At 31.8% G+C, this 23,219-nt stretch overlaps 1 protein-coding gene across 1 annotated transcript in view; it reads right to left on the bottom strand.

Annotated features, from left to right (window-relative positions):
- Window positions 1–23,006, bottom strand: part of LOC108916331 (epsin-2) — a gene marked incomplete at its 3' end in the record, with an annotated part of 28,420 nt that extends 5,414 nt beyond the window's left edge. The window contains 4 exon segments of the mRNA XM_018722556.1: window positions 12,392–12,761; window positions 21,575–21,614; window positions 22,620–22,691; window positions 22,771–23,006. Coding sequence (XP_018578072.1) covers window positions 12,392–12,761 — 370 coding nt within the window.
- Window positions 23,007–23,219: the final 213 nt, after the last annotated feature.

The following is a 23,219-nucleotide window of genomic DNA, read 5'->3' as shown; positions in this document are numbered from 1 at the left end:
AAAACAAAACTATTTTTCCGTTGATTATTTTCTCTAATGTCAATATTCTCCAAGTTATACATAAAAAAAGGGAGAAAATTACACCTTTTTAAATTTTTTTTTTACATTTTCTGGCGCTAACAGTTATGCACAACTTTTTCAGCGGGCGCATACTGCAATTATCATTTTACATAATATTTAGAACTACTTCCAACAAAAATTAGTGTTACTATATAAAACATCCATCCCGAAACAGATACCGACTGGACTATCAGTGAAATTCTATAAACATTTTCTAATTATTTATCATATTGTAACTGCATTTCAGATTCTGACATTGACAATCAATTAAATAAATTTCCAATATGATGATATGGAAATTGAATCTTCATTTAAAGCAACAATACGATAATGAAGGACAATTTATTGTTGATTACCATTGAAATTACCTATGATCTTTTGGGAGAATCAAGGAGCATAGCTTCAAAACGATTATATTCCATTTATTTAGTTATTTATAAAGGCTAGTGTTACATACACATAAGTGTTTACACACGTCCAAAAAAAAAAAGAAAGTGGTAAATAACAATACACATAATGATAGCAATCAACTAACTGTTATACAAATATACATACGGATAATGGTGATTGTTTCATACCCCATCATTTTGTAAAGAGTTAAGTGTAACTACCTACTAAATATGAGTCATGTTCTAAAACTGATACAGGCTATTCAATGAAGAATTTACAGTTTGCATTCAGCAGAATCGAGATGTATCACCAAATTTTGATACTTACCAATGTTAGAAAATTACAACAAATTTTATAACGGTCTGACACTACAAAACCTACTGAGTATTACGAATTAAATACTGTTCCATATGACACAACATCTTCACTTTTCTTAGCTATTCGCTGTTTTCAGGAATTAGCTAATCAACATATAGATATTTATCCCATGTAAGTAAAGTTCTAAGCTATTTTTAAGTCAATCTTCTGTTAACAATATCTGATAGTATTAATGATGTATATCATGAAATAATATTAATTTTGAAATCTGATCAATTTTCATAAATAAATGAATATCAGATATTAATAAATTAAGTACATAATTGAAAATATTTATAATTCAGTCCAACATATTAAACATTGGCAAGGAAAATTAAACAAATACTTTAGACTTACTATGGCATTCTAATTTGGATACTTTAAGTTATACTATACAGGAAATTTATAACACAAATGTAACTAACAAATGTATTATAATAGCAAAAATTTTACTTCAGAAATTACGGTTACGAAAAATTGGTTGGGATAATGAATTACCCAGACATTTTAAATGACTGGCAAACATTTTGCAGTCATTTACAACTCTTACGGAATAGTCATGTTCCTCGTCATGTTTATGTGACAATGCAATCTCGATACAAATACATGGGTTTGGCGACATTTCTAAAGCTCCTTACGGTGCTTGTTTATAATTACGCTCCAGTGATAATGTTAAAAACTGTCATATTAGGTTACTTTAAGCTAAATCAAAAGTAGTTCTGTTAAAATTCATTGTACAATTAGAAATAAGCACAGGCGAATTGGAGTACCACTAAACTTGTTTCTGTTTTTCCTTCATTTCTGTTCATTTAAAAGAACTTGGCAACGTTGCTTTGGGTGCTGAAAGGCTCGAGTGGTTCAACCATGATGGCCAAGTTTCTGAATATGATGCTATCTTACTCAGATCCATTGATTATAACATGTGTCTGGTAAATATATGGCATACTCTTGGGAGTATATAGGGGAGGTCAAAATAACCCTAGTTCATCATAAAAAAAAATTTCTAAAGTGCCCCTTAAAGAAGACACAGAGCCCCAAAGGGGTACCCAGAGCATTACCTTTTCGGTTCTAACTTTTGAAGCGACTTGCATAATTTAATGAAATTTTAATATTTCATGTAGAGTAATGAATTGTGATAATTTGCATATCTGACGTGAAGAAAATCCCTATGCAATAGTACAAAGCACCAACAAAGGCTCATAGTTAACATATGGGCGGGGATTATTGGGAATCATCTCATTGGATGGTTCTTTTTTGAAGACATTAAATGGTGCCATGTATTTGCAATTCTTGCAACAAAGTATAAACGATTTATTAGAAAGTGTGCCCTTAGAAATTAGAAATCAGATGTAGTTTATGCATGACGTGTATCGTCCCATTTTAGCAATTTAGTTCAGTCAGCACTTATCAAATACTTTTGGTTATCAATAGATAACTCGCCCGACATGACTCCATTGTATTTCTTTTTATGGTTAAATTTAAAAAGGCTTGTGTATTACACCAGGAAAAACCTGATAGAAAAAAATAACAAACCATTGCAACGAAATTCGAGACAATTTTGGAATATTGTTTCCACTACAATGAGAAAACATCTGTCGGATAAGGAAAAATGTAAAAAAAAAAGTGACCATTTTGAAAATCTGCTGAAGTAAACGAGCAGGAGCAAAGCTTTCGAATTTTTGACAGCCTTGCATTTAAGTCATTTGGAAATGTATCAGAATAAATTCTTCTTAAGCATTAATGAGATGTAATAATGCCAAATTTTATTATTTTATAGATGTGTTATTTCACTATTATTGTGTTTAAATAGTTTATGTCAATAAACTTTATAACTAAATAAATTAATGTTTAAACATGTTATACAAAAACTGAATTTTTTCGAAACCGGCTGAATTTATCTAAACAAATGCAGAGTACCGTTTTTAAAGAGGAATAACCAAAGTATTTAAAAACTCAGTATTCAGCTCTATAAAGTGACACCTGTCAAAATTTTGGCCCAAGGAGTGTGGTGGCTAGTCTGTTCCTGACTTCCCTGACAGCGTAAAACATCTACTTAGCATGGTTTTATGAGCTTTTACGACCTACATAAAATATTAAAATTTTATTAAATTATACAAGTCAGTTCGAAAGTTAGAACCGAAAAGGTAGATCGCTGGGTATCCCTTTGGGGTTCTATATCTCTGTTAAGGGGCACTTTAAAAAAAAATTATGACAAAGTAAGGTTATTTTGACCTTCTCTATACACTCTCGAAAGTATGCCATATACTTATCAGACACCCTGTATATATGAGACAGAGCACATTCGGTGGATACAGCGGTGAATTTAACAATACGGCCGAACGATGTTGCTTTTGGCAGTCGTAATCGTACATTCAGACTGAATGTAACTGAATGATTCAGTTATTCCACTCCTACGTGTAGTAACACCAGCGGTTAGTGATTTTTATTATATGTTGAATGGTGACTGCTGTGGCTAGTGACTAGTGGTGTTTAGATTTTGGAACTTCATAACATTTTGTACATTACATTAGTTTAGTGGGTTAGGTAGTATAAGTTTTAGGTACCTATTAATGTTTTGTCGTTTTACCAAATTATCTCAAATTTTAAATGGTGTTTGAAGTATATTTTTATTTTATTTTATCATGTTTTGTCTATACAAGGCATTGCAGGTTGCAGGATTATTCTTTTTAACTCTACAGCTATTATTTCTTATTTTAAAATTAATTCTTTTTTTAACTTTTAATTTGAAAGTGAATTTTATTCTATTTCAGAAAATGGAAAAAAGAAAGCAAGGTTCTCTGCTGAATTTTTTTCAAACTTAAACCAAAAAGAACAAAAACAATACAAGCATAGCCGAGGTAGTAGAGAATAAAGGTGGTGATACTGGTGATGGTAGGTCTAGTAGTTCCTTGGTAGTAGAAAGCTGCTTCCCAGTAATGGGTAATAGCATAGCATAGCTCCTCTTCCTCTTCCTACAGTAGTACTAATAATAATGAGAATAGTCTATTACAACGATATCGTGCTACTGAAAAAGAAACTTGATTCAAGTTCAAATTATTTGGAGTTGTTTTCTCTTATATGGAAACCTTCAGAAAATTACGAGTTTCCTTCAAGAAGCGCTTCAAATGAAAATTTCTCCAGAAGATTTCAGTATGGATGGTTTAGAAAGTATCCCTGGCTGGCGTATTATAAAGTAGAGGATACTGCAAATATTACGTGTTTTTTGCTTCGTATTCTGTTGGACGCTCATCTTTACAGCCTGTGGGCTATTTGATGCAAGGATTTAAAAAATGGAAACATGCCTTATAATATTTAAGTAATCCATAATGCCTTGGAGTATCACAGAACTTCATACAAAACTATCTACATCTACGAAGTGCAAAGAAAAATGCACTGTATACAAATTTTGTGATTCAAAACGAAATTCTTGAAACATGCGGTTCTTTCTTGCAAGCAAAAGTAATAGAAGTAAAAAAATCGAAGTAATTTTTAGTCTTGGTTGATGAAACAACCGATGTTGCAACTATCGAGCAAATGTCTTTCTGTCTCTGGTATTTAGAGGGTATGATGGCGCTCGTGTTATGAGCGGAGCGTTTAAAGGAACCTAAGCTCTCATTGCCGAACATCAGCCTAAAGCTATTTATGTGCATTGTATGTCACATTTCTTGAATCTTGCAATTTCGGATTCTTGCCAAGTCCAAGATGTCAGAAATTGTTTTGCAATAATTAAAAAGACATGTTCATTCATTCGTAGCCCAAAAAAACACGGAGTTTTATTAAGGAAGATCGATGAATTTTGTGCCGAATCAAAAAATTGCATTTGTAGAAACCGTGTTCCACAAGATGGGTGGAGAGACATGACTCTATAATGATTTTTGCTGAGTTTCTAGATGCTGCATGTGAAGCTTTAGATGAAATTAGTAAGTGGACTGACCGTGATGCATCGACTGGTGCCGTAGGCTTGGTCAACTAAATCCGCACTGTGAAATTTATGGTTTCTCTATGTGTAAGCAAATTCATACTTAGCAACAGCATTTTATTAAGTAGATACCTACAAAAAACGATTTGTCGTATTTCTATATTCCTCCCATTTTTGGATGTCATGATTACAGAAATTCAGAGTAAGTTTTTAGTTCATAAAGATATTCTATCTTCCTTTACCTGTTTGATATCTAGCTCATGAAACATAAATGATTTTGATCTATTCGTCAAATTTTATGAGAATAACCTACTTGAAAATGGAAAAATGGAAAAGACAATTGAGTGAATTTACAAATACCAAATTAGTCGGTTATCGAAATGCTGAATACATGTAATAAAGATATATTTCCGAACATATACGAGCTTCTTAGAATAGTTGCAGTAATACCAGTGACAACAGCAACTGCGGAAAGAGCTACAGTACCTTGAGAAGATTAAAGACGTACATGAACAATACAACAGGGGAAAATAGACACACCTCTTTGGCCCATATGAACATATATCTTAATATCGACAAAAATGTTGATGAGGTACTCAACAAATTAGACCAAAAAAACCATCAGTGTCGAATAAATATTGTAATGTGTTGTTATTTGATAATATAATAATAATAAACAAATTGATACTATTTTGTATTTCATCGTCACGTTTCTAAAATTTCAATTTAAGTACCTAACATATAAATAAAAGATTAAGAAACCACCTTATTTCAATCTAATAGAATTTAGAGATGTTACAACAATATATCTTTTTATGACCTCAGCCCCTCCCAGACCAAAATACTGGATTTGCTACTGGTGCCACTTCTTACAAAACTTGATGAAATTAAGTTATCACTGTAACTGTAAATTAACATTGAATTTTTTTTGAAATGATTCCAGAATCATATTTCATTGGATATATTTAAAAGAATTGTTCTACTTTTGTTAATTTCAGCGGCCTGTATCTCATAAATGGTGGCTTTCTGCGCCTATGTTCATAGAGCAAAGTGATGTTAATTTTTGTTGTCTAGCATATCTGCCATTTCCATATTTGAATGTGACTCCATTTTATGAGTTGCAATAATGTTGTATACTTAAATTTTCCACTCACCACTTTTACTAATTAAACACTGCAAAGCTCAATTAACAGTTTATCAATAACTTAAATTGTTAAGCGTTGTGGCAACGTCAGTCTTTTATTTGCCATGGTAAACAGATTTTTGTAATTTTTGGCCTAATAACTTAAAGAGCAGAGTAATTTTCAAACTCAATTTACTCGAAAACCATTGGACAAAGATAATATTTTTTATGTAAAATTGTTAAGATTTTATAAATCTGTAGAGAAAATTGTAAAAAAATTGAAATAAAAAAAATTACGGGCCGAAAACCCCCTTCACCAACATAAATGGGACGCATATGATTTGCATGTCGAAAAACGGAGTAGCCCATGTTATTTAACGTAAAAAGTTATGTAAGACCCATATTTTTTTTTCTATTTATTTGCGACCGTTTTGTCAATAACAGAAAAAAAAAACAGTTTTGTTTGAGCCCTTTTAAGGGCATATAACTTCCTAAGGGTGCGTTTTAGGGCACATGTTAATAGGAACATTTTGGCTTATTTCAATGAGTTATAAACGCAGCAGAAGTTTGGAACCCTATTTTAGAAACACCCTGTATAAACAGTCAAAAACTGAATAATACGAAGAAAAGCTTAATTTTTTATAAACAAATTCATGTAACTAACAATCTACTATAGCTACAAACTTGGTCGAAATCTCATTTGAAAGATCAATTAATATTCTACAAAATTGTCAGGAATGTTCATAACTGTATCTTTAATAATTTAAAAATTATAGCTGTTTATAAGTAAACAAATCGCATGGTCGTTTTGACTGCCGGAGAATACCAAACTAAAAAATTCTATAACGCAAAAACATTTTTTTGACAAAAAATTATGTGGTTGGTTTTGTTATTTTTTTTTCTCTATCTAAATAAACAAATAAATTTTCAACAAAAAAGTTAATTTATTTTGCAATTTTCTGGAGAATTGCAAATTATAAATTTAGAGAAAGAAAAGAATTCTTAATATATTATTTAAACAACCATAAAATACAAAAAAACTATCATAAACAGTTAAAAAATTAAAAAAAAAATCATTTTAAATTATAGTAAAGAATAAAATGCAAAAAAAAATATTTGAAAAATATGTAATTATTGCATTTGTTTATTGAAATTATTTAAACAAACGTTATGAAAAATTTTTAGCTAATGTTTTTTAATATCACTAACATAAACATTATTTTGATCACATTAAATTTTTTGTCAAATAAGAAAATTAATAAATAACTAAATGAGTTATAGCTATTTAAGATATCGCAATAAAGTGATCTCACTAAGTATAGTTGTCAAAAGGGCTCTATGAAGCGAAATAATTTTAACGGGAGATCGGGACTTTTTTTTTAAAGCAAATTTCAACTTTTACGAATTTTTTTTCAATTGATGCTAATGCCTATATTTTTCGAGTTATTTGCCAAAAAACGAACCCCCTTTTTTAATCTTTATTTGTTTATAACTTTTGCAATTGTTTATGTGCGAATGTGCCCTCAAATATGCCTTAATTTGAATTAGCAGTATTTTTCACGATTTTGTAAATGTTAACAGCCTATCAGATACATACAAGGATTCCATTTCCACCACAGAAAACAATTTTAATATATTCATGATGAGCAAAATTGATTTAGGGCCGGTTGTATAGGTTCGGGTTAAACTTCAGATTACTTAAACTGCGGCCGAAGTTTAAACTGAAGTTTAAACTATAGATCGCATAATGGCGTTGTATAGTTGTTTACCCAGTATCGTTTAGTTAAACTTAAGATGATCAGCAGTTGGTATCTTGGAAACAAAAATTTTGTGTTAACAGAAGGAAATGCGAATGTTTGCCAGATGTTTTATTGCCGGAATTTCAAATATATATAAATTGCTAGGTAGAAGGTAGTTAAAAACTATACCAAAGCAGATTTATTCACATTTATACCTTTGTAGTGTATACACTTATTATTTTAAAAATTATATTTATTCTATATAGTGCATTTTTAAGTAGATTTATGTACTCCAGCAAAATCACCAACTGCAATTAAATAATTTCCAGATGCAAAAAAGTGCAAAGTAAGCAGTAGTTGAGTTATAGGTTATAGGTTCTAAAGCATGATTCCTACAAAAACTCAAGTAGTGATTTTCAAATTATGCAATTTAATTACCATTTAGTGTGATGTGTTATTACTTCTTCTATTTGATGTAACATATACTGAACCCTCTTTTAATAATCTAAACCTATCAAAAATTCTGTGTTATCCCATATTTAAAATGATCCGGTCTTTCCCTGAATATTCTTTGTTGATGAGGTCTTTATTCTACAAAAACTGCTAAGTCTTTTTCGTCATCTGTTAGAATTTCTTTAAAAGCATCCAATATATCCTCCATTGTGCTTAAAATTTCTTATAAATACTTTTATAACGGTAATAAAAGCGAAACACGTACACGTTTAGGTTATAATTTGCAGTTTAAACGGTAATAGTCTTCTGTTTAAGTTTAACGTGGGTTTAAACTCGACTATGTAGTTAATCTTAACCTATAAAACGAATGTTGATTTCTAAACGGAGGTTAATTTGACATCTGCAGTTTAAACTCAACGTATAAAACCGGCCCTTAGAGATTAATGTATACGACAAAGACGTAAAGAGCAAACAGATGAAAACTTTGATGAAAATGATTAGATTCGGAACTAACTCATTAATTCACTACTAAAACAAGTTCCCGGCAAATTTCACAAATTCTAATACGTTTTGGTTTTCAAAAAATCCAGATCTGAATCATTTAGATCTTTCGTCTATTGCGTTTATAGTTCTGCTTAGATTCTAGACTGATCAGAAATAGAGAACCTGGGCAAAGCTCAAGTTAAATGAAATGTAAGTAGGTAGTAATGTATGGAATACAGCGAAGCCACACCAAGGGATGCCCAAAACACGAGAGAATATATGTTATAATATATTTCTGATATAGTCTCCAAACGGCGATCGGTCGAACTAAAATTATACGGCCGCTATATAACAAGCGTTCAAATAAAAACGTGGTCAAGTTGGTTCTGAAAATTTGGACGTAGGGCGTAGCGTATAGCAAATGAACTTAAACGTCATCTGTCAAAGCGCTATATCGCCGCTATCAATTTGAATATTTTCGTTTTAAAAAGCGTTTAAAATGGTGTTTTCTCAAGAACAAAAAGTGTTTATCATAGAGTCCTACTTTAGAAATGGACGCAAGATTGATGGAATATGGAAGTATTCTATTGAGGAATGTTTCATAGAATTTCAAAATCAATTTCCCGGCGTTGTTGAGTACAAAATTTTTCAAAGTGCAGTTCAGCGTTGTGTTAATGTTTTTCGTGAAACGGGCAGTGTAACAAGAAAAGAAGGAAGCGGCCGACCTAAAAAGCGGACTGAAGAATTAAAAGAAAATGTCCAACAAATAATGGAAAATGCGCCAAGAACTTCTGTACGTGTTTTATCACAAATGGTGGGAGTATCAGTCGGTACCTGCCACACAGTGTTAAAAAAAGATTTGCGTTTGTTCTCCTATCGTTTAACTTGTCAGCAAGAACTTCATGAAGTTGATTTTCCGCGACGGGCTGTATTTTGTGAATGGTTTTTAAACAACTACGGTGAACTTCATAATATCACCTTTTTTTCTGATGAAGCCTGGTTTCATTTAAGTGGTTACGTAAACTCACAGAATATGAGAATGTGGTCTTCTGAAAAACCAGATAACTTTTTTGTCGAGGGCCCTCTACACGCTCAAAAAATTGGAGTTTGGTGTGCTCTCAATCGAAGGAGGATTTATGGACCTATTTTTTTTAATGGTACTCTTACTGCGCAAAGGTATAGAGAAGAAATTATCGCTCCTTTTGTTAACCAGCTGGAAGAAAACGAAATTACAAACTTTTACTTTCAACAAGATGGCGCAAGGGCACATACGGCAGGCGAGACGATGAATATGTTGAGGGAAGTTTTCCAAAATCGACTAATAAGTCTCAATGCTGAACATGAATTTCCACCGAGGTCATGTGATATTACGCCGTGTGATTTCTTTTTGTGGCCTTACCTTAAAAACACTATTTTTGAACTGCCTATTCCTGATTTAAACCATCTGCAGGCTCGACTTATAGACAAGATTCGTGAAATTAACAATACCCCGAGCATCTTAGAAAATGTCTTTAATTCTTTGAGGAACAGGTGTGAAAAGTGCTTGGAACAAGGAGGGGGACACTTTCAGCAGCTGCTTTAATTTATTGTTATAACAAGGAGGGGGACACTTTCCGCAGCTCCTTTAATTGTTTGTTATTGTTATCACGATTATTCTTTAAAATAAAGTTATATAGTCATTAACGTTATTGAAACTGACAGCTGCTATACAGCTCGTTGAGAAATGAGGTTAAGTTGGTCGCTATAAGCTACTCCCTACGTCCAATGTGTCAGAGCCAACTTCGACCACGTTTTTATTTGAACGCTCGTTATTTCTATGAATTAAAAGACCAAAAAAGCGTTCACCTAAATTTTGTCATCATGTTTCATAACTTATTGTACACACTTTAACACAAGGACGCTTTAATAATGACAGGATATATATCATAATATATATACACCTACCTCCCAACCCTTATATCACTATGCATTATTTATAAAAACTCTGTGACAATGATTTTTGCGTTGGTCTTGTATCATGAAGCGTATTTTGTTCCAAGTTACCCTTAATTTACATTTTTAATTTTTCTTTGTAGTCAAGGAAATAGAGCACTGAACCTCTGAAATCTGTGCAGTAAGATGGATCGTGATGCAGTTTTTTGCATTCAATTCGTTAGAGCGTCCTGAAAGTTTGTGACCCTATGTGAACGATGAGAAATGAAAATTGCATCGGTGCATAAGAAAAATGCATTTTTAAAATTGCATCTCGAAGAGTTATAATATGAAAAATTTATAACTCGGAAAATATTGACGGAAATGAGTTCAATTTTGCTACTCGGCGGTTTTTGGGGTCGCTGAACACGAACGACGGCAACGGTCTCCGAGGTACCTAGTGCCCAGGGTGGCCGGTTTCCATGTCGTCTCCTGGAGTTTTTTAGAAATTTGTTATAAACTTAGCCGAAACCCCATTACCTTGGGGTTTTTGGGGTCACTCAACACAAATATCACAACGGTAATGGTCTCCAAGGTACCGATGTCATCTTCATAAGCTTTATCGAATATCTAAATAAATTATCCGAAACATTTTTTTTTAAATTTGGCGCTTTTAATACAGTTGGTAGCATTGATGAAATTTTAGGTAAGGACTGAGATCGCTGGCCGCTGCTTCCACGTTTTACTCTTACATATATACCTGCTAATATATACTCTTACACAGGTTCGGAAAGTCCCCATGATACATCGGCCGTTACGTGAGAGCGATAAAGTAAGTCATAGAAATCCGTGCGATAGACAAGGATGGTTACAATGAAGACGTTTCATAATCTGAATAGTCACTCCCACTTCTAACCCGAAACGGGCGGTGACTATTCAGATTATGACACGTCTTTAATGTAACCATTCTTGTCTATCGCACGGATTTCTATGACTTACTTTATCGCTCTCACGTAACGGCTGATGTACCATGAGGACTTTCCGAACTGTATACAGATACGCTCCAAGTTATAGCACACACGTGAAATAAGAAAAATTTAAATTGTAAAGATATCTAAGTATATTTTTTTGAAAACATGTATTTTTTGTAATGAATAAATGTATTTTTATAATAAAAAATAATTAAGAATAAAATAGTTGTCACAGAAACTAGCCATCCTGGGTACTAGGTACCTCGGAGACTGTTGCCGTCATGATATTCGTGTTGAGCGACCTCAAAAACCCCAAGGTAACGAGTTTTGACTAAGTTTATAACGAATTTCCATAAAACTCTAGGAGACGTCGTGGAAACCAGCCACCCTGGGCACTAGGTACCTCGGAGACCGTTGCCATCATGATATTCGTGTTCAGCGACCCCAAAAACCCCTGAGTAGCAAAATTTAACTCATTTCCGTCAATATTTTCCGAGATGTAAATTTTTCATATTTTAACTCTTCAAGATGCAATTTTAAAAATGCATTTTTCTTATGTAATTTCATTTCTCATTGATGACATAGGGTCACAAACATTCTAGATGCTCTAATGAATCGAATGCAAAAAACCGCATCACAATCCATCTTACTGCACAGATTTCAGAGGTAAGGCCGTTTTTAGTGCTTTATTTCCTCGACTATTGAAACTGTTTTGGCTTAGTGTTTTTGCAAGAATTTTATTTTCCACATTTAATAATTTATTGTAACGGTTTCTATATGAAGGTTTGAAAATGATATTTACTATTATGGAAATTGACTGACATGTCATATTTGAGAATTTTTATTAGAACAATTTCATATAAGAGTTGTAGAAAATCTATCCATAAATCAATTAAGGTTTAATTCAAAATCGACATATATGGAGTTTTTGCAAAAAATGCCTCATTTATTGTTCTAACTATGGTTTTAAATCACAAAAACTTACCTTCTTCTAAATACTGGAAATCTTTTAACGTTTGAATGGCAAATATGTTTTCCTTACATTGCTGTCCTACTTTTTCTGATCCAGTTTTTATTAAATAATCTAATAATACTAAAGCCTTATATACATGTCTCCAATTTCTTCCATGGTCATTTAATCTTTTCCATATCATCTGCATTATTTCGCTAAATGCCACTACATTATAGGTTAAATCGGCAACTTCAGCCATTATCGTGCTACTGGGACCCCAAGGATCATTTGAAGTAGCTTCTCTTACTTTTTTTTGAGCATCTGAATAATTATGGGCAAAATTTTTCAAGTTTCTTCTAATACCTGCCACGTTAACTTGCATATCATGAGAACCTCTTCTCATCTGGATAAAAAGAAAATATAAGTTAGAATCCCTTCATTACAAAATATTAACATATAAACCAATGTTCTAAATATTTATCACTGTTAAGATGTAGTGTTCAATATGAATTGCATGAATGCAATAGTCTAAAATCCCGACTTAGATCGACCTTCACACATCGAGTTTTCTGATGAAATTTAAATTTTGATAATATAATGTATTAATAAACAAAATTTGATTTGGTCGACATCCAATTTCCCAGCACAGCTATTTTTAATAAAAAATTAAAGTTCAATTCAATTCAAAACTCAATTCAATTCAATTCAATTCAAAATTATAGTTCAATTCAAAGTTACCTGTTTATACCTGTCTACCTGGTTTTATGCAAGGAACAAAAACGTCGACCAAACTTTTAATACATTTAATATGCAACATGCAAAATATATTGGTGACTTTTATCGCATTGTTGGTGCTCTAATCAATAGGTATCATCCCGTTATACACATGGCAGGTGCAACTGTTGAACTGGCTCAACAAATGTTGTGAAAATCGCAAACTCCTAATGTCGTTCAAGCCAGAGTTAAAGTAGAAAATCTTGCGAGAAGAAATAGTCAATGGAGAAGGTTACATCGTGATGATATCCCTGATTTTCCTGTTCTTAACCTGGGCGACTTACAAGACATAACTGTAGGTATTTATCAGGTTAAGCTTTCTCCATCTTATATACAAGATAAAATCGTGAGGGAAAATGATGAAGAATTTCAACTAGATCAGCATATAAATGAACGGGGCTTTTATAAGAGTTAGGGATTACTCCAGGTTTCGAAAAGCTGTTAAGCACCAAATATTTATAGCTTACAATAATGCTGATGGAGACGAAATTAACAATGCTGACGATGTCGATAATATAATAGAATATTACTGGACATGTCAATCTGGTACTCAGACGTTGGGTACATATGCTGATATCGCGTGCATTTTATGGTTTTTAGGCTACACGCGGCATGAAAATAATATCAAGTACCCCAATGAATCCTTGCTGAATTCAACATCAAATGCACGCAATGAGAACGGAAATAATATTGAAGTATTACGTTAAGGCATTAGATTCCTGCTAGACAGGATCTTTCAACTTTGAAAATCAGCCCTTCTTAGGGTTGCATGATGTGCTAAGTCCGATCTAGCAACCTCCCTGTGATGTACATTCAGGTCATTCAAATGCAGACGGCAGTCGCAATGACTTTTATTATACGATAATGATTGTGAAAAATCGATTGTACTGATCGTGATCTGAAAGATCATCTCAATATCGTTTTTAACCCTTTCAGTCAGAGATTTCGATATATTGGGTTATTGGGCATTGAGCAAAAATGTAGTAATTTTTTACTATACTATGCAGGTAGTGAAATCTAAAGCATTGTAGCTTCAACAAGCTGCAACATTGAACCATAAATTTTTAGGGCTTGACGCCCATTGACACTTTTAATCTACCACTCAAAAGCTACAAAAACCACCTGGTTTCAAACTATTTGACCGAAAACCAATTTACATAAGTATTCCGGCGAGAAGATTATCCAATTTGTTTTAAGATTTCTATGTTTCTTGAATTATTGTACATTCTAAGTGTCGTTAGACCCTGTGAAATCCACCTATTTATTTAAACTATTACCATCACATGTTACAATAAAATATTATTAGAGTTTTAATCTCCATCCTAGTCATACATAATTCGATAAGTTGTTGCGTCAAAATTAAAACATTACTGCAATTTGAATTTCATTATGACAAATTAATTCTTAAAAATGCATATCAACAACCAAAACTCCAAATAAATATTATACTTTAAAAAATTAAAGTAAATGTTCAACAACCGTTCCGTTTTGGCAAATGTTGAAAGTGAAGATAAGCATGAAAGAGTATGTATTTGTATGAATATCCTGAAAAAAGTTAGATCGAAATTTGTTTGAATTTTGAGCACGAGAAACCTATGAGCACAGGATTAAATATCTAATAATTTTATTGTAACGTGTGATGGTAATAATTTAAAAACTAGATGGAGTTCACAAGGTCTAACAAAACTTAGAGTGTACGATAATTCAAGAAACACAGAAATCTAAAAAAAAATTTAAATTTAAATTTGGAACGAATACAATGAAGATGAATTTTTAGAGACAAAACATCTGAATCTGGATCGAGCTGAGGCAGTACAGTATTGGAGGTCATGAAGACTTGCAAAAAATGTAATAAAATTTCCAAGGTCGTATTTAAAAAAATTAGGTTGATGATGGTCCTAGAGAGACGAAACGTTACATATAAAAATTAAATATGCCATTTGATAGAGGGCAAAAAGTTGCCATGAGAAAGTGTTATTCTTTTTTCAATATCACCTCAAACAAGGATGAAATTATAGTTGCAAATAATTCCGAAGAGACTCAAATTCTACAAATAGAAACGCCAATAAAAACATTGTATTTGATATAATTATAGTTTATATGTTATTTCCTAAATTAAAACAGTTATTTACGAAATTGACCTCAAGAAAAATGAAGAAAGAAGAATCAATCGGTGCAAGAGAAACACCATTCTGCATATCCTAAAAAGGCTATTGCACCATTTAGGCCGGGAAGAGTTACGAGCTCGATGAACCCGAAATCTTAGAAATATGATATGTTAAGATAATAATTCTAGATAATGTTTTACTTTACATGAATAAACACTTGTTCTCCATCCATCGAGATGTAAAGTCCTCCGTTTTTTTTTTATTTTTTTGTAATCCTTCTAAAAAAATTAATTAATTAATAAGTAAAGATTTTTAAAAACAGAGCTGTTACGGTGAAACGCGTTAACTAACAGGGTGTTTTTACGATGAATTTTAAAAAATTGTCAAGCGTAAAGTACCTTACCTTCAATTTTGCATTCACCCATAACAATTAATATGGGTCATTCCATTTGAAAAAAAAGTTTTTCAACTAGTACGATTATTAAATGTAGATAAACAGTATTCCGAGACTGAATAACGTACACATTTTGCTCACAGATGATAAGATAGAGTAATTTATGCCAAAACAAACTGTAAAAACTGCAGGTTTCTAACTCTTACAGTTTAGACGCTATCTAGCCTCATTTAGAGAGCTGAAATCGTGATTTTTTCCAAAAACAACTGATTATTTCGGAAACGGTAAGTTTTAAACACCATGTACATTTAACTGCACCTAATATTAACCAACAAATTTATGTAGCGCCACGCGTAATGGAACACCCTGTAAAGCTAAAAATATTTTCTTTACATGGCCCACATGGTTCCAGACAACCTTTATTAAAACCATTTTTTTATAAATTTTACAGTTGCAGAGTTACAGGAGAATTCCTCTTAGGTAGAACACCCTGTAGGTGTCTGATAGTTATGTTAGTCTATCATAAAATCTTATGTCTGTTACAGTTGGTTTGCTGTTATGATTGACTTTTATTCTCAAAGACGTTAGCCTTAAATTTGACCAAATGACCAATTTATTCAAATATGTAGGTACGTACAATTGATAAAAAAATTCTAAATCAATTTCTCCAAGAGCAATTTTGAAATGATGATTTTATAACAGAAATTTAGAAAATATAAATTGAATTACACACAATACATTTGTTATACAGCGTGTCCCACTAGTGCAGGAAAGTCCAATATCTATGTTAAAATGAGGAATATATGAATTTTTCTTTTTACTGTGTTGACACATTTCTCGTAATGTACAAATTAAAAATATATTCAACTATACAGGGTGTTCCACTTTTCCTGGCCAAACACCAAGTTTGGTTTTTTAAATGGAAACGCACATTTTTTATATTTTTTTCGGATTCTACATAAAAAAAAGGGTACTTTGTGTAGAATAGTTCTATTCAAATATTCACAGTTTTTGAGATATCTCGCTTGAAAGGTTTTTCTAGTCGATATTGGCTGCTTACATTTTCTGATACTGACAGGTTATACTAATAGCTACTAAGCCCATTTTGTTATCAGATGTTTAGTAAGGATGACTGTTTAGAATCATGCTCCAAAAACTGGCCTGCGTTATACAGGGTGACCAAAATATCATGTCAAAATTGACAATTGAAAAATCTAGAATTTTTTAAATGCAACACCCTGTATATTTTCATACCATGAGATGGAGAATTAAATTCTCTACAACTTTGCTATACCTGCTCCCATTCCAAAATCCATTAGTTTTTCATGAAATCTCATTTTTATGAAAAAATGCGAAGTTTACAAATAGCTTATATGTAAAATAACGTAGTAGGCTCCTGTCAAAGGATAATCTGGAAAATTTTCGATAAGGTTTAATAGAAAAGCAACAGTAATAATTGTGAAATGAATTACACTAAAGAAGAATTAGTAAATATGGTGTACGCCGTAGGAGAAGCTCATGGTAACTGTTTATTGGCAAGTCGTATTTACCAAGCTAATAATCCAGATTTACAAGATATCCTCGTGCAAAGTGTTTTGTAAAACTGAAGGAGAGGTTTGAAAGAACAACAAATGCAAATTATGAGAAGACAACAAGAAAACATGCATGCAGTATCCAAAACAGTAAATTAAAATCGTGCATTTCTAACAAAAGTAATAAAGACCTAATTAAATTAGTAATTAACCGCTCAAAATGTCTGCCATTTTTCCCTAGACATTGAGCAATTCTAAGACGAAAATTGCTCGACACATTTCCCAGCATTTCCGGAGTTACGGTCAAAAAAGCATTTCTTATCTTTGCCCGTAAATCTTCTACATCTGTCGGAGGAGTTTTATACACCCTGTCTTTTATATAGCCCCATAAAAAAATCATGACGACAGGTCTGGGGATCGGGGAGGCCATGGAATTGGACCGCCTCTACCTATCCACTTATCTGGATACAAACCATTTAAGTATTCTCTAACCTGAAACAGTTTTTCTATGAATTTACAAAATTTACATAATGAGAAAACTTGCCACCAGTGTGGAATGTGCAGGGGCACCATAATGTTGGAACCACTGACTGTTTAAGTCATCCGGAGGAATATGTCCCTGCAATTGGAGCAAGTCGTTTTGTAAAAATTGCAACCCATTACCAGTTAAGTTTCCATCAAGAAAATGTGGTCCAATGACATGTTCTCCGCATATTCCCGCCCAAACGTTGACTTTAAAGGGGTGTTGATGATCGTTTTGTCTTATTAATCTGGGATTATGATCGGCGAACACCTTTGAAAAAAAAATTTCATCTTGTAGCTTTACCTATAGTTGCCCACTCACAAAACTGTACTCGCTTCTGAAAATCTTGCTGTGTTAAGAATTGGTGATGCTCAGAATTATAGGGGTGGCAGTTGTTTTTCTTTAACGTTCTATTAACCACACTTTTGGAAATACTAATTTCATCACTAATTTCTCCGACACTTGTAGATGGATTTTGGACTGCACATCCCAAATTGTCAATTTAACTATCCTGATTACTGCATGCGTGTGTTCTTGTTGTCTTCTCATAATTTGCATTTGCCGTTCTTTCAAACTTCTTCAGTTTTACAAAACACTGTACGAGGATATCTTTGTAAATCTGAATTATTAGTCTGGTAAATACTTGTCAATAAACAGTTACCATGAGTTTTACTAATTGTTCTATTGTTTATTTACTAATTCTTATTTAGAGTAATTCATTTCACAATTATTACTGTTGCTTTTCTATTAAACCTTATGTGAATCGAAAATTTTCCAGATTTTCCTTTGACAGGAGCCTACTAGGTTATTTTACATATAAGCTATTTGTAAACTTCGCATTTTTTCATAAAAATGAGATTTCATGAAAAACTAATGGATTTTGGTATGGGAGCAGGTATAGCAAAGTTGTAGAGAATTTAATTCTGCATCCCATGGTATGAAAATATACAGGGTGTTGCATTTAAAAAATTCGATTTTTCAATTTTTCAATTGTCAATTTTGACATGATATTTTGGTCACCCTGTATAACGCAGGTCAGTTTTTGGAGCATGATTCGGAAGTCATCGTTACTAAACATCTGATAAAAAAATGGTCTTAGTAGCTATTAACACATATCTAACCCATATGCGACACTCCCTTGATGTGGCGTAAATGCCGCCGTTGACCTCGTTCCTTTAAATTGGATGCTAAACGTTGCCAGATTGAGCAATAAAAATTTATATCTGAAGAAAGCGTTGCCGGTTCGAAATATTGAATAAACATGAACATAAAATACTTACACCTGCATTTATCACAATTTTCACTTAATTAATAAAGTGTCTGTCTAAACGGGATGATAAATTAGATAACTAATGTATTAAAGTAAAATTGCTATATATGTATTAAATGTAAAATTACACATATTTAATTTTTCATTTTTTTTATTAGAGGTTTACTAAAATTTTGATTGATAGATTTTATGTAGTAGTAAATTCGCAGAATTACAAGTTATTTTATTAAATAGCTCAGTTAGAGTAAAGAATATAGAAAATATGTCATTTTAGGGATAGTAAACTTCCAAATGGTGTTACACTAGTTATGTAAATTTGAAATCGTTTTATCCATGCATTATTAATTCTGGGCGTCCACATTTTTCTATCGACATTTAAAAGAACAATTTATATTATAAAAATTGAATTTTTAAACAATTTTTATAAGAAATTTAAATTTATCTATATAAAAAGTACTTAATAATTATACAATTAATTGTTCTTCTTTAGGAAAGCGAAAAAAATGTATGTTTTTATTTTCTTTCTTGCATTTCCGATACTGATTTAGACATTCTTTGCAACTGCAAATAATTGTTAATAAAAACGCCAAAGTTTTAAAAATAAATAACTATAAATCCACTGTAAACAACTTTTTAAAACACTCCAATACAGCTAACGGCAACAATGTTTACAAAATNTGAAAATCCCGGTATTTGCGGCACTTGACTTTAAAATCCCGCGGGATCTCGGTATAAACGGGATCCCGCGATAATATGATATATTATTCTATTATAATATCCACATTTTTTATGTATTAACTAAAACAAGTATAAAATTAAACTTATATCATTTATTTTCAATATACCACAAAAAATTTCTTTTTTGAACGCCAAACAAAAATAATTATGCAGATTAGGCTGTATTACGCACCCCAACACGGCTTAAGATGTACAACATAAACAAAATGATATGTATTTAATATAAAATAACGAAATTAATATTAATTGAAAAAATTATTTATTTTTATTTATTGGTTTTGCTGAAAATATTTCCGAAGAAAACAATATATTTACGCTGTGGTATGATAACGAGCTCCGTATGTCATTTACTAGATAACTGGTAGCAGAAAAAGCTCTCTCGGCCTCGACACTTGTTGGGATTTACAGATTTTAGACAAATATAGGCTAGTTCTAGATACTTTCCTCTAGAACATATACGTTAATTATTCTGTGACAGACTACTACTACTAACAACGAAGAAAACAAAGTTATTTTGTGCGTCGTGGTCGGGCCACGTGTGAAATCAACGACGCCAAACGGATCGTGAGAAGCACCTGTGCACAATCCCGGAATCCCGCAATCCACAACGGGATCCGCATATTTAAAAATTGGTGCGGGATCTCGCTATTTCGGGATCCCGGTATACCGGGATTGCAAGCCCTAGTTGTCACACAGCTGTTCTGTTTGGAAATACGCATGCGTTCAGTCCCTTTAACTTGGATGTATCTCCATTCGTGTTGCACGAAGTAGCCTTATCTCTCTCAGTGTCGCATATGGGTTAGATATGTGCTATTAGTATAACCTGTCAGTAGTATCAGAAAATGTAAGCAGCCAATATTGACTAGAAAAACCTTTCAAGCGAGATATCTCAAAAACTGAATATTTGAATAGAACTATTCTACACAAAGTACCCTTTATTTTTTATGTACAATCCGAAAAAAATATAAAAAATGTGTTTCCATTTAAAAAACCAAAGTTGGCGTCTGGCCAGAAAAGTGGAACACCCTGTAAAGTTGAATATATTTTTAATTTGTACAGTCCGAGAAATGTGAGAACACAGTAAAAAGAAAAATCCATATATTCCTCATTTTAACATAGATATTGGACTTTCCCGCACTAGTGGGACACGCTGTATAATACCTACATGCTATTTCATAAATACACAAACTATAACCTAACCTGGTTACATGAAATAATTTTTTATTACATGGCACAGGGTAATTAAAAAAATTCAAAGTTATGATGTTTGAATGATCTGAATTAATGGTATCACAGGTCATAGATTCGGAATTACATATCATTTTTGCTCTTAAATGAGTTGTCAATATTCTCTTTAACATCTCTCAATAACTCTTCATCTGAGGAGGAAACCACTATCAAAATTGTGTGTACTAAAATTCTCAAGTAATTGTTATTATTAATTAGTCAAATATTACACCGTATTACTCAAATATTTCTCTAGCTTGTACACTAAATTACTCCTGTGGTTTCACCCTCGACTTCACCTTACTGAATTTTACTACAAAAGTCCATTGTTAACTATGAACTTTACAATTGAACATATTTAAATTTAACAAATACAAGGCAACAACTTTTAAAAGATAGTAAGGAAATATTTACATAATAAATGCTTGTATAAAAGTTATGGCTTTAACACTGCTACAATATAATACATAAAACAAAATAAGATCAGAAAATTTGTTCATGAAATGATAACTAAAATTATTGAGTTATAAATACCTGACAATTTATTTTTTATTTATTTTTACATAAAATTCAAATTGTAATATACCTATTTCTATTCATTATAAGTTAGGTAGGTATGATTTTTTTTCATATGTAGGATTTGCACTTACCTTGTAGTCTGATGTTTGAGTGTATATTAAATCCAGTAACCTGTTAAGAAAACACTATGTTAACTAAACTTCTTTGCATAATCTTCTCTATTCTAAAAAACTTTGTAACTAATATTAGGTACTTTAACATAAAATCAATAAAACATTTATCTTGATGTGTACACAATGATAAAAGATAAAAGTATTTAGTTTCTTTGTTTATTATAAATGAGACATACATTTTTGAACATAATGAATTATATTTTATTTGTATTAAGTACCTAAGTGAAAATATGGCTAACTAGTATCTTGATATTAGTCGATCTATGATTCGACTTTGTACCATGAAGTCAGTACTTCATAATTGCATTTACATCTGCATTTTAAAGGTTTCCTTAATAAATCAATAGAAAAAAAGTTGTATTGAAATTTGAAGGGTTTTTTAATCGGGTACCTACATATATTACTGCAATGTGATTCTCATAATGACAATTAGTTATGTATTGATCAGTTTATGGGTGAAGAAAAAATTTCTGCTTGTATTAATAATACATACTATTACATACATAATGTTATAGGTATTATAAAAAAATATTGAATGGTAGCTATTTTAAGTAAAAAAATTTACGTTCTACAAATAATTAACACATGAAATAGGGCTTTAACGTATCATCTTCCCTAATAAATTAACTATTACTTTACTCTTTTAAAACACAAATTCCCATTTATTAAAAATTGCTATGAAGACTGAATAATTGTCATCACTATATTAGGTATTTGACATTATTAGATATATTTATCTGGTAATTCTATTGATATGTATTTAATAAAATTAATTCGAGAGAATTAAATTCTTTAGTTATTTGAATACGTTTATAAAAACTAGAATAAAAATATTTATTAGAAATTATTTAAAGTTCAAGTTATGTATTATATAGGTACATACAAATGAATAGCTTTCTCTTAAGATTTAGGTACCTAAATTTTACTTTTCACATTCTCTATACCTTAAGTGGAGACACACAGATACCTATTACTTATGATGTTACAAAATCATATTACTCACCTAGGTACTCGTGATTATAATATAAACATCCAAAATCGCTTTAATGCATAAAATTGCTGCACACTTTTTTGGCTGAAAATATAGTGTCAGTAAACAATATTATAGTCAACAACCTGTTCTTTTTTTTTTGTCGTGATAACACCAAACTTACTACTCATTATTTTATGTTAAGGAATTCAACATGGCGGAATGAATTAGTTGTGCACAGTTCATTATTTTATTTTACGCATGTATTAGGAAATATAGTTTTCTTTATACCATAATTTATTTATTACATTAATTTAATGAATTATTACAACAGATATACTTTGCGCACCAAAAATATAGATATAGGGTTAAAAAACTAGGATAGAAAAGTAAATTTAAATTGACATTTAATCACGGGACTCAAGGGAGCAGGTGTTGTCTAAGATCATACATTCCAGATCGGTAAACGAGCGGAGGTTGCATAACTGTTGCCGTATTGCCTACAAACTACTGATCCCTTTCAAGCTTCGCGCCAATATTCTATGGCTAGAAATTGGCCTCAATGATTTGGGTTCGAGGGGGATTATCCCTCTTTATCCTGCCTCATCTCGTGTAGGCCTGGACAGCCTTCGT

Source organism: Anoplophora glabripennis, unplaced genomic scaffold (assembly GCF_000390285.2).
Source record: "Anoplophora glabripennis isolate ALB-LARVAE unplaced genomic scaffold, Agla_2.0 scaffold1858, whole genome shotgun sequence".
Lineage (NCBI taxonomy): Eukaryota > Metazoa > Arthropoda > Insecta > Coleoptera > Cerambycidae > Anoplophora > Anoplophora glabripennis.
Note: the sequence above shows the minus strand (reverse complement) of the source record. Positions and strands in the feature narration are given on the sequence as shown.